Raw genomic sequence first — 13,714 nt, forward strand, 5'->3', positions numbered from 1 at the left:
TAATTATACAGATGAAAGAATAATAGATTCATTTTACACAAATTATGGACTCTACAGCCGTGTTATAAATAACTATTTTAATTTCCTGACGTTTCGACATTAATATTAAGATCAACATCTGGAGTATGCACATATATATACACAAGCTAAATTACATTTCACATAGTATACTGAAGAGACAATGATTTGATCAACGGTTATTCTACTGGCCTGATCTCTAGTGAAAATGCAATAAAATTACAAGAAATAAATGGAATAAAATAAAATAACTACATCAAAACTATATTCTATTTAAGACAACATCAGAAAAACATTCTTTCATATAGATAGTTTTGTTACAGTGAAAATGATGTCCTAATTTAACACGACAATTGTTATATTAGATTTAGAACCCGAAATTACCTATGGTTCTATTTAAAATTAACTCTTAGGAAGAAAGGTTAAATGGGTAGAATATTAGTCTTCATTTTGCTTGAGATTTTTAGACCATCATTATTGTTAAGATTAGGGTGATTGATAAGAATCTCACAGGCCTCCTTAAAGTTATGTTCATACAATGTTTTGGTGTGTGATGTAAACAACAGGTGCTTTTCCAGTCAATTTGATGTAAAGTGATCATGGCATGATCAGAAAGACCAGTTTGACCATAGTTATTTCATTTAATGTGTTGTTTATGTTCCTTTTTACTGATAGGAATTGTGAGTCCTGTTTCCCCTATATAGGGCAAATTACATGTACAATGAATACAGTATACCCCAGAGTGGGCCATTGGATTGGATTCTTGGATGAGTTGAGTAAGTTCTTTAATTCTGAAGAAGTTTTAAGATGGCTTTAAGGTTGTATTTTTGTATTCTGTTTATTTTGTCTGATATCCCTTTAATGTATGAAATGGTTACAGTTTTATTGTGGTCTTGATTATTTTTGTTTTAAATGAGGTCTTGTGCAGAATTTTGTTGATAATATTTTAGCTGTAAACATTTTTTAAGAAGGTATTGTTGTATCTTTTAATTCATCTTTAAGTGCTTGTTCATTGGAGCAAATCTTCAAAGCCCTATTTTTAAGTGTATTAATGATCCCTAGCTTTTGTGTATATATACCGTATTTTCCGGTGTATAAGACGCACCCAAGAAATTTAAAACAATTTTCTGGAAAAAACCTAAACTTCAAAGTATGATTTAAAAAAAATTTTTTTTCGATGTTGAATCATATATTTATGAAAAGAAATAATTTTGTCTTCATATTCTTTTGGCATTTTTTTGACTGATTTTTGTTTTTGTACGCATACAAAGTCCACTGCGTTTCATGAAATGGTAACACCATGACACACCACCTTTAAAATCTTCAATGTTACGCTCACAGGCTACTTTGACTGTATGTGTACGAATCATTTTTGTTGAAATGGCAATGCCATTTTGCCGATTTCTTGCACCCATTTCAAAACTTCAGTCTCTAGTTCTGGCCACTTCACAATTTTTCCACGTTCCATGCGCTTTTCATTACGCAAATTGTACAAAATCTCCTTCTGACCACACCAAGTTCTAATCATTTTTTCTGTAGGCGGAGGTCCAAAATGTCTTTCAGCTTCCCTATTCCCACGTTCTTCCGCATATTTTACAACTTGCAATTTGTAACTTGAAGTATATGAATGTCACCTGTTTTTTTTTTTTTTCCATCACTTGAATAGGGACTCCCCATTCTTAGCCAATGATGCTCTAGAAGTCACGTGAAGGTCACTCATGAATTTGATTGCACCATTAACCGCCTACAAAGATCTTCGAACATAAAAGGGAGTGTGTCTTTGAAAAGAAGAAACAATCTGTACTTTCATTATATAAGATGCACCCCATTTTTTAAGGTAAAAAAGTGCATCTTATACACCGGAAAATACGGTATATATACACATACACCATATATGTGTGTGTGTGTATGTATATATATATATATATATATATATATATATATATATATATATATATATATATATATATACACATATATACATATATATTGGCCAGTATGTGTTGGTTTCTAGTCGACAGTGAAGGAAAGACTGCTAGAAGGAAGACGTGTGACAAGTGTATCTAGAAATGCAAGTGTGTTCTGTTTTTCAATTTTGAAAATATTGTCAATGTATCTAAGCCAGACTTTAGGTTTAAAGGAGCAGAATCTAGAGCATGTTGCTGAAAATGTTCCACGTAAAAGTTAGCAATGGTGGGGAGGGATAATGGTGATCCCATGGCTGTGCCTTCTTTTTGTAGGTAGAAAGTGTTTTGCCACACAAAATAGCCAGAATGTAGTACATGCATGTAGTACAAGAGCAATGTGATATCGGGAGGGAATCTGTCCTGTAATAGAAGGATTGTGTCACTGATTGGGACATTTATGAAGAGGGTAGAGATGTCAAATCTCACTAATAAATCATCTCTTTCCAGTGTGATGGCTTTGATTTTGCTTAAAAAGTGTTGTGGGTTTTTAATATAGGAGGTGGGGGGATGACCTACCAATTCCTTAAGTACTGAAGCTAGTTTCTTGGCTAGGTAATAATTATCAGCCAGAGCGATGTGTTTTGTTTATGAATTTTTGGTAACAAAATCGGAATTGACAGTGGTAAAATCACTAAAATTAAATTGTAATTACAAGAGCCGATAAAGGCAGTGCCACAGTTATTCTGAATCAAACTACTTATTTGGAAAAAATGGCTGTAATAGTCTCGGACAACAGCACATATCAAGTAGTTAACTACAACCCTACTAACTGAATAAAAAAGAAAACATAGAAGCTACTTAAATCTGTCACCACTTGGCCCGAAGATACAATTAAAAAATTAATTCAGCACTATGCTTGTTCCCTGAGAATTTATGGTCTACTGAAGATTCACACACAAAACACACCACTCGGGCTGATAGTCGAAACTATAGACAGCCCCATTATCACCTAGCCAAGAAACTAGCCTCAACACTCAAGGAGTTGGCAGGTCATTCCCCCCTACTATATTAAAAACACACAACACTTTGTAAACAAAATCAAAGACATCACATGGGAAAAGATGATTTATTAAACAGTTTTGACATCTCTACCCTCTTCACAAATGTTCCAATCAATGACATAATTCCCTCCCGATATTACAGCGCTCTTTACACATGTACTACATTCTTCTGGCTATTCTGTGTGGCAAAACAAAAAGAAGACACAGCCATGGGGTCACCATTATCCCCCCCCCCCCCCATTGCTAACTTTTCCATGGAACATTTCGAGCAACGTGCCCTAGATTCCTCTCCTTTTAAACCAAAAGTCTGGCTTAGATACGCTGACAATGTTTTCACTATCTGATCCCATGCCCACTAGACACTTTCCTCAACCACTTAAACAAACAACACAAACGCATACAATTCACAATCAAAATTGAACAGCAGAACACTCTTGCGTTTCTAGATACACTTGTCTTCCTTCCAGCAGTCTTTCCTTCACTGTCAACTAGAAACCAACACATAACTGGCCAATATATATACACAAAAACTAGGGATCATTAATACATTTAAAAATAGGGCTTTGAAGATTTGCTCCAATGAACAAGCACTTAAAGATGAATTAAAAGTTACAACAATACCTTCTTAAAAAATGGTTACAGCTAAAATACTATCAACAAAATTCAGTACAAGACTTCACTTAAAAACAAAAATAATCAAGACTACAATAAAACTGTAACATTCCATACATTAAAGGGATATCAAACAAAATAAACAGAATACTACAAAAATACAACCTTAAAGCCACCTTAAAACTTCTGCAAAATTAAAGAACTTACTCAACTCATCTAAGGATCCAATCCCTCCACTCTGGAGTATACCGTATTCATTGCACCTGCAATTTGCCCTATATAAGGGAAACAGGATGCACAATTCCTATCAGTAAAAAGGAACATAAACAACACATTAAATGAAATAACTATGGTCAAGCTGGTCTTTCTGATCATGCCATGAACACTTTACATCAAATTGACTGGAAAAGCACCTGTTGTTTACATCACACCAAAACATGGTATGAACATAACTTTAAGGAGGCCTGTGAGATTCTTATCAATCACCCTAATCTTAACAATAATGATGGTTTAAAAATCTCAAGCAAAATGAAGGCACATATTCTACCCATTTAACCTTTCTTCCTAAGAGTTAATTTTAAATAGAACCATAGGTAATCTCGGGTTCTAAATCTAATATAACAATTGTCGTGTTAAATTAGGACATCATTTTCACTGTAACAAAACTATCTATATGAAAGAATGTTTTTCTGATGTTGTCTTAAATAGAATATAGTTTTGATGTAGTTATTTTATTTTATTCCATTTATTTCTTGTAATTTTATTGTATTTTCACTAGAGATCAGGCAATTAGAATAACCATTGATCAAATCATTGTCTCTTCAGCATACTATGTGAAATGAAATTTAGCTTGTATATATATATATATATATATATACATGCATACTCCAGATGTTGATCTTATTATGAATGTTGAAACATCAGGAAATTAAAATAGTTATTTATAACATGGCTGTAGAGTCCATAATTTGTGTAAAATGAATGCTAATCATCGTGTAACACTAAAGAAACGGAAAGAATAATAGAAATCACACTTAAAATAAACTCCAAACTTAAAATCAGGATCATCCAACACTAATGAAGAGATAGAAACATTTTATGGCTCATTGCATCACACTCTAGACAAAAAAAAAAAAAAAAAAACTTTACTATAGTAATGGCCAATTTTAATGCTAAAGTAGGTCATCTCTCACTAAATAGACACTATAGGACCATACACATATGGTACAAGCAGCAATTCAGGAATGGCTGTTACAGAATTCTTTATCAGCAACAAGCTTTACATTTTGAATAAATTTTTTTTTTTAAAGAGAGCCCCCAAAAGAAAATGGACATGGAGAAGTCCAAATGGAGAAATAAAAAATGAAATAGATTATATACTGTGTAATAATAAAGAAACAGTCCAAGATACCTCAGTACTAAATGAAGTAAAAACAGGAAGTGACCACCGACTGGTGAGAGCCAAAATTAAAATAAACCCCAAATTGGAAAGAATTTGGGGCTAAAGAACAAAAAATCAAGAAGATTTGACTTAAAACCTATTGAAAACAAGAAGGATTATGAAGAAAAACTCACTCCAAAACTGGCTAAAGAACAAAAATCAAGAAGGATTATGAAGAAAAACTCACTCCAAAACTGGCCTTAATAAGTAAAAACCCAATGTAAGTAATAATCTCAGCAGCCAACGAATTCAAAAGTAACAAACAATAAAAAGACCATAAACTTTCAGACGAAACCAGACCAAAAGCTTAACTTCTAAAATAGAATATGCAGAACCATGCAAAACAATAAGGAAAAAGATGAGAAATTAAATATGATCTTATAATACTACAAAAATAAAAGAAACAATTGAAAACAATAAAAATATGAAAATACTAAGAAAACATTGATCAGTTGGAAAAGTCAAATAACTGCAATAAAAGATAAGAATGGAACTACAATAAGGAACCAAGAACAAATCCTAAGCAGACTAGAAGAATTTTATAAAGATCTCCATAGTGATCCTTCAATAGATAAATCAAATATAAAGAACTCTTCCCCATATGAAATTCATCCTCCCATTCACCTCAGATGAAATAAAACAAGTATTAACACAAATGAAAAATGTCCTGTTGAAGGCCTAATTCACATAGAATTAATTAAAAATTATTACAAAAGTAATAACAAACAGGTTAATCCCCTCTTCTAAACTCAAATCAACCAGCAGAACAAGCAGGATTCTTTAAAGGCTTTAACACAATTGATCATATTCATAAAGTAAAACAAATCATAGAAAAGCAGAAGAAAACTAATTGCCTCTCTGTTTAGTCTTCATTGATTATGAAAAAAACATTTCATTCTTTCAAAACTAATGCAATAATCAACGAACTCCAGAATCAGGGAGTTCCTAGAGAATATATGGACCTCCTCCAGGAAATATACCACACTGCAACAGCAACAATCCAACTTCACACGAGTAGCAATAAAATATCAATTGAAAAAGGTGACCAACAAGGAGACTCTATTGTCCAAAATCTTCACAGCAGTCCCTCAAGAAATATTTAATAATATAAACTGGACAAACCTTGGTATAAAAATTAATAACAGAAACTTAATACACCTAACATATGCAGATGATATCATAATCTTTGCAAACACTCCAGAAGACCTTAATATAATGATAGACGATCTATATCATGAAAGCAGAAAAGTCAGTCTAAAATAAACAAAGAAAAAACTAAAATCATGTTTAATCATTTTGTAAAAATGATTAAGCATTTTTTAATCAAAAAACTTAATAATAGAAAACAATTTCTTGGAAAGGTGTTTTCATATACACATTTAGGTCATCTCATTGATCTAAATGTGGACTCCAAAAGGAAATGAATAGAAGAGTTCAACTTGCCTGGAGTGCATTCAAAAAATTGAAAAGCATTTTTCAAAACAATGATGTTTTGAAAAATGTTTATAAAGGAAGACATTTAACCAGTGTATACTTACAGTCATTACATATGGTTGTGAAACTTGGTCTCTAACAAAAGCACTGACAAATAAACTAGCAACAACTCAGAGAAAAATGGAGAGGCTGATGCTAGGCATTGCATTAAAAGATAATAATCAAAGCACCTGGATAAGAAACCGACTTGTATCACTGACATCATATTTCACCACAAGCAATTAAAATGGAAATGGGCCAGACATCTATCCAGACGAGAAGATGGCCATACTAATGAACTGGATTCCAAAAAAAGGGAAACGAAGCCGAGGACATCCTAAAAGAAGGTAGAGTGATAAACTGTCAAATTTGTTGGAAAAAATTGGTCAACCATTGCCAAGGACAGAGAAAACTGGAGGAGGCCTTCGTCCAGCAGTGGACAGAAAATGACTGAAAAGAAGAAGGTTGAAAATAAGTCTCCCAAATTTTTTGCAGATTAATATATTGTTGAAGGTATGAGAATGCTTCAATGCCACTACCAACTCTAAAAATTGTCTCTTTCGTTAAAATGCCTTCTATATAGTACAAATGAACATGCAAAGCATGGTCTTTCACTCCTGGCTTGCCAAAATGATGATGGTGGTGAATGTATTTCTTGTGCTCTCAAAAGGTATTAACAGATCTTCTTGTCTCTTCATGATAGGCCATGTTACAATCGTAGAGCATACACTCAGGATGTCATACAGCAGCGTTTCCGAAATACTGTTCTGCAGAAAGTGAATAAGTGTTCTGTGAAAAATCATCAAAATTAATATTAATATGAGCCTGGAAGGGTTTTAAATGCTGCGGCTCTAACTAAGGTGCTCCGTTAAAATTTCAGGATTTGTGAAGTGTTTCCGTCGTAGGAAAAATTTGGAAAATGCTGCCATACAGGATGGGGTTTATATTTAGGCAATCAGGGTTACTAATTTGAAGAGTGGCTTAAACATGGTGTGAAGGTTATATTTTTTAGTAATATAGGGTATGTAGTATTTTATCTACACCCTCTGTCCAAAAAGAAATCGAACTTTTCGAAAATAGAAGAAACTAGTGGCACCACCTGTTGTATCTTTTGTCGTTGAAAGCAGCAACCTTCATTAGTGTTGTGTCAACTGTTTATGACATTTGCTTCATTAGAAGCCGAGTTATAGTGCCAAGAGTGACAGTGTGTGTGTTTTCACGAACAGTTGGTAAATGAGTTTCAAACAGAGAGCTGCAATTGACTTTTTGTAAACTTGGTAAAGTTTTACAGAAACGCATCAAATGCTTCAAAAAGCATATGGTGATGAATGCTTATCCTATACTCATGTTTATGAATGGTTTAAGCGATTTCAAAGTGGGCATGAGACGCTTGAGGATGATGAAAAGCCAGGCCATCCAAAAACTGGACTGAATGAAGTTAACATCCAAAAAAGTGTGTGATTTCATCAAAGAAAATCCGAAATCGTGCGTGAGATTGATTGAAGATGAAATGGGGGATTCCAAAATCAGCTGTGCACAACATTTTGACCGAGAGTTTGGGCTTTCATAAACTGAATTCGCGATTTGTTCCCCACAAGTTGATCGACAACCAAAAAAGGTATTGAATTAAACACTGCAAGGGCCTCATTAAAACTGCTCGTAAGGATTCAAACTTCCTTGAAATGATCGTTAATGGTGACGAATCGAAACAAAGAATTACACAGTAAATGAATTTACTGTGTGCAGTGTCTGCGTGCACGTCTTTATTTTAAGTTCCTTTGAAGATGGCAACGTGACGTTGCCAAAATATTGGAAATATATATTAAAGTTTATTTAATTTATATTCTAGTGTACGTTGTGAATTCCTTAAGTTAATAATAAAGGTTCTTAAAGAAATGTGCAAATAAAAATTCTGAGTACTGTTGAGAGAAAAACCTCTATTCTACAGTGTATGGGGCCCAACTACTCTTGTTTGTGTAGTGTCAGGTCTAGATATCATTCCACTTATTTATTCTGACCTCTACTTCAGTGTTTGCCTTTCTTATAGAGTAAGAAAGCAAACTCTCAGGTGATGTCCAGAGAGAATGTCGTGAAGCAGTTGCCACATGAGGGAGGTATCAAAAACACTAGTGAAAAGTTCACAAAAAAAAAAAATATCCTTTAGAATATCAGTTTGATATAAAGACTGAACTGAACAATTCCGGTCGAGTAGCTAGATGGAGAATATACCATCCAAGTAGTAAACAGTAGTTGTAAAGGTGGTCTGCACATCTGCCATGATTGGTGCAGATTCTGTTAAGGGTAGACCAAGTTTTCCCAGGTAGGTCAAAACCTGAAGGCATCTGTGTTGGGTTCACTAATTCATGGAAGTCCCCTGTTGAAGTGTTACACCAGGACTCTTTCCACTTCTCCTTCATGTTAAAACTTGACTCTAGAAGATTTTTCACTATTAAAATTGGAGGGTGCCTTGATTTTAGCCTATTTATTTCTTGGGGTGGGATGCCTTTGTGGATTGGGAGATCCTGGATTTCCATGATTTTGCTGTATTCATGTAGAAGAAAGTTGCATCTGCAGATGTGTGGAGGTGGGATGTTGCTTAGCACTGGGAGCCAGTATGTTGGGGTTGATTTCACAGTTCTAGAAACAAGGTGCATAGTGGTGGTGGTGTTAAGCTGAGCATCAACCAAGCACACATGGGCTCTGTTCAGCCATACGGGTGAGCAATGCAGCAAAATGTTCTTCATGAGGCAAGGCACTCCAAGTTATTCCGCATAGTTTTTGCAGTATACTGTTTCAAGTTTTTAGTTTGGACGCTGTATTAATGAGAAGTGATTTAAAAGATAAAGTTCTATCCAAAGTGATGCCCAGATATTTCGTGAATCTGTTGTAGCATAGCAGTTTGTGGTTGAAGTAGACCATCAGTTCTTTGTTAGTGTGGTTATTGTTCAGGTGGAAGCATGAAACTTCTGTTTTGCTAGGATTTGGGTATAATCGCCATTTGCAGAAGTATTCATCTAGGACTGCAAGGTTATTTGTGGTATATCTTCCACTATAGTATGCCCACACTTGCTTGAGCTTTGCTTGGCTTTGTGCCAAGAATAGTCGATTCATGCTGAAGGGGAGAAGGAAATGAAGGCTGTATAAATTGGTCGCAAACACGCGCTTTATAAATAAAATTTTCCAACTGTTATACAAGCAAAATAGTTACCACTTAAAAAACTACAATAATCATAAAAGAGAAGTTAATTTTCGATGTGTAATAATAAACAACTCATCCCACAATAAGGTTTGATTACCCCATTATCAGAATGGATTATCCTTCTATTGACATGTGGAGAAGTGTTGAAAGGTCTCGTATTTGTGGGCGTACTATAGTAAAGTTGGCGTATCTGGTGGCTGGAGCAATGTCATCAGCATAGCAAAACTTCTTGAAGACTGTAATAGGCAAATCTGTGATGCATAAGTTAAAAAGGAGGGGAGCCAGAACTGACCTTTTTGGAAATCCATTATTCTTTGTTTTTATGTTCTTGTCCATACACACTTGGAACAGGTCAATTTTTATTTCCGCAAATAAATAAAAATATGAAAAACACTTTAAAAGAACTATCCCAACTTTAATAAATTTTGATGGATGCATAACATTTAAACATTTGGGATACTGATTTTAGATCTGCAACCCAATAGCCAAGGGTACTTAATCATGCCTATTAACTAGCTTGTATATTCACTGTTTCCTTGCAGATGCCAATTTAATGTTGGCAAATTACTGAAAGTAATAATTAAATAAATTTGCTTTATAATCTCTCTCTCTCACACACAACGTCATCTTTCTAACATATGTCAACATGAGTGATAATTAAATAGAAGCATGCATTCAAATATTTACAGCATTAAGCAAATGTGTAACTTAACTGTTAGCATTTTCTGAAGCAACTGATATATTGATGCATTTCTGGCCTTTTCAATTTTTTTTTATTTATTTATCGTTTTTTTTAAATGAGAAAGTCACTCACGAAAGGTTGTAAATTTACCATACATTAGGAACACGAGTGAGCTAAGAGTTAGAGAATCCAGAACACTTGCTATAAAGACTAAACACAAACTTTTTGAGTCACTTCAGGCATCCGATAAGTAAGGCAGTGAACTCACAGCAGATGATAAAATCCCTCCAAGTACCTAAATACATTCACAAATATCCATGTCTGAAGTGGGATTCAAACCTACAATATATCGGTTAGCAGAGTGGAAAACAAATTAAATTAAAAGGTTGAGAAAATAAAACCGAAAGTAAACATACCAAGACTGTTATATCTCCTGCTTCAGGTTCTTCCATGTTTTTAAGATCCATTATATCCTTTTTTATATGTCTAATTTTCTGAATTAGCTCTTTCTGTTCTTGTTCACAATCACGCAATTCAGTGAAATCCTTTTCTAATGAAATACCATTTTGTTTCTGTTGGTGTTTAATTTGCTTTTTTGATTTCTCAACTTCTTGCATTTTATCAAGTTTATACCTATTAAAAATATTATTTTTGTGTGCATTTAATTTATTTTATAAAATTTTAATTACAGATAGTATAAAATCACATAAGTAACATAACAATTAAAACACAGTCCAAGTTTCCTGATTTGTAGAATTCATTACTACTCCATAGCATAAAGTTATAGTAGGAATAAAGGAAGAAATAAAATATATAAGGCATGGTTTACTGATGGCAAGAAGTAAGAGGTAGTACAGTATGGTACCAAGTGGTGCATGTAAAATGCTAAGAATTATAATACAATATGAATATACAATGATAATGTTACAGTGGCAATATAAAATATACCTGAATTATTTTTTCAACCTTTATCCAAGCAAGAGCAACAAAAGTTTGCATGGGAAGTATTATATACCTAAATAATAATAAAGTGGCAGTTAAATGACACCACAACAAACTGTCCCAGTAGCCCACAATGTACATTTCTCTTTGGATGATATTATTATGCATTATAGAAAGGGTTACTACCCACAGTTTCAGCAAATTACTGATGTGTACTCTCAAGAGGTGTATGGGATATGATAGTACTACATGAAAAAATTACATCATTACTAACTTCCTATCTACACATTCCTCTAAATCAATCTGTTACCTGTCAAGACCAACATTATCAAATCTTATATTTCTACGAGGGTGGTCTGAAAATTTCTCAGACTAACAATGAAAAAATGAATTTATAATTTCAAAATTATTTTTATTTTTCAACATAATCTCCCTTAAGACTAATACATTTATTCCAGCAATACTCCAGCACCATTATCCCGTACCTATAGTGGTTCACAGTAAGATCTGCAAAATACCCCTCTACAGCTGCAATCACCTCTTGATTCAAAGAAAAATGCTGACCAGTGAGGAAAAGTTTTAGTTTTGGGAAGAGATAGAAGTCAGAGGGAGCAAAATCTAGGGAATAGGGTGGATTTTCTAACAGTTCATTGTACAAATCCCTTAATTTCCCCCATTGCTAAAACACCTTTGTAGGCAGGTGCATTGTCCTGATGAAAGATGATATTTTCTTCTGCAAACCAGGTCTTTTCTCACGATTTTTTTTCGTCTAGTCTGGTTGAAAGATCGGAATAATATTCCCCAGTTATTGTTTTATGCTTTTCAAGATAATTAATAAACAAAATGCCTTTAGCATCCCAAAACACCGATGCCATGACCTTTTCTGCTGATGGGACAGACTTTGTCTTCTTTGGCGCTGAACAACTGGCTTCTGTCCACTGTTTTGACTGCCGTTTGGATTCTGGTGTGTAATGGTGAATCCAGTCTCATCCACAGTAATAAATCGATGCAAACAATCAGTTTTATTCTTGTTAAAACGCTCCAAGCACTGTTCAGAGATTTTCATGCGAGTTCGTTTTTGATCTGCTGTGAGCAAGCATGATACCCATCTTGTGCAAGGCTTCTTCATTTCCAATTCTTCATGCAAAATATATCCTACACATTCTTTTGAAATGTCTATAGTCTCAGCAATTTCATGCACTTTGACTCACTGATCATCCAATACCATATAGTGCACTTGATCCATGATTTCTGTTGTTGTTACACTTTTTGAACATCCTTCACATGGATCATCTTCCAGGCTGGTATGGCCACGTTTAAACTCGGCAGCCCATTTCTTATTTGTCAAAAATGAAGGAGAAGAGTGCCCATAAATTTTTACGAACTTCGAATGAATTTCTTTTGCCGTTAAACCTTCTTTTATAAAGAATTTTATAACCACACGATACTCAATTTTATCCATTTCAAGGGATACAGACAACACTTTTGCTTCAGGCACCGTTATAAAATAAACTACTTGATAGAATGACTTGCAATTTCACATGGATGCTTATGACAGATGTACTAAATTGGAAAAAAAAAAAAATCTTGCCGATACTGTTGCCATGTATGGTCAAGACCGAGAACCTTTCGGACCACCATCGTATCTTCTAAGATATTTTTTACCGTATCAATCCACCAATATCTTGATCTTCCTCTGTGTCTTTTTCCTGCCAATCGGGTAGAGAACACTCGTTTTGCTAATCTCTCCTCTCCCATTCTGTTTAAGTGACCATACCACCTGAGATAAGCTCTGCTAACACATTCATGGATGCTAACAATGTCAAGTTGTTTTCTAATATCCTCATTTTTAATAGATATTGTCATTGATGCCATCTGTTCACATTCCCCTAATCTTGAACAGATGGCATCAATGGCAATATCATATTAAAAATGAGAATATCAGGAAAGAACTTCTTCTTCTTATTATTATTATAATTATTAATTATAGGGAGCCTGTGTAGCTCAGTGGATGTGGCGTTTGCAAAACACGGCACTTGACTGCACGAAGGAAGACTTCTTGGTTTCAAATCTAGTAGGTGACTAGAGGAAATATTTCTAAGCCTTTCTTCGACCAGTTCCCGAGTTAGTCGATCTTTGGCATGGGCAAACGGGTTTTTTTCTCCTGGAAACTCAGGTTTTTCATCCCATAAACTCAAGAAATCGACCATAGAACCCACACTATTTCAGACATTAAATATGTTGTGTTAGGGACCACGAGATGGCAGCACTTGTTGAGCCATCTCTCTTCACCGCTTGCCACTTAATTAGTGATAACCTTGGGCCAGCTATCTCCAATTGAGTACCAGTGGAGATTGAACTGTCCACTCAGTCTCCAAA

The 13,714-nt window shown here is 34.3% G+C and overlaps 1 protein-coding gene across 1 annotated transcript in view; it reads right to left on the bottom strand.

Moving 5' to 3' along the window:
- The window catches only part of SMC6 (Structural maintenance of chromosomes 6), a 594,918-nt gene that overhangs the window by 212,837 nt on the left and 368,367 nt on the right, over positions 1-13,714 (bottom strand). Inside the window, exon 17 of the mRNA XM_090398426.1 lies at positions 10,810-11,026. Coding sequence (XP_090254552.1) covers positions 10,810-11,026 — 217 coding nt within the window. The remainder of the gene's footprint in view (positions 1-10,809; positions 11,027-13,714) is intronic.

Source organism: Typopeltis vanoorti, chromosome 9 (assembly GCF_054136105.1).
Source record: "Typopeltis vanoorti isolate ZY-2024b chromosome 9, IOZ_Tvanoo_1.0, whole genome shotgun sequence".
Lineage (NCBI taxonomy): Eukaryota > Metazoa > Arthropoda > Arachnida > Uropygi > Thelyphonidae > Typopeltis > Typopeltis vanoorti.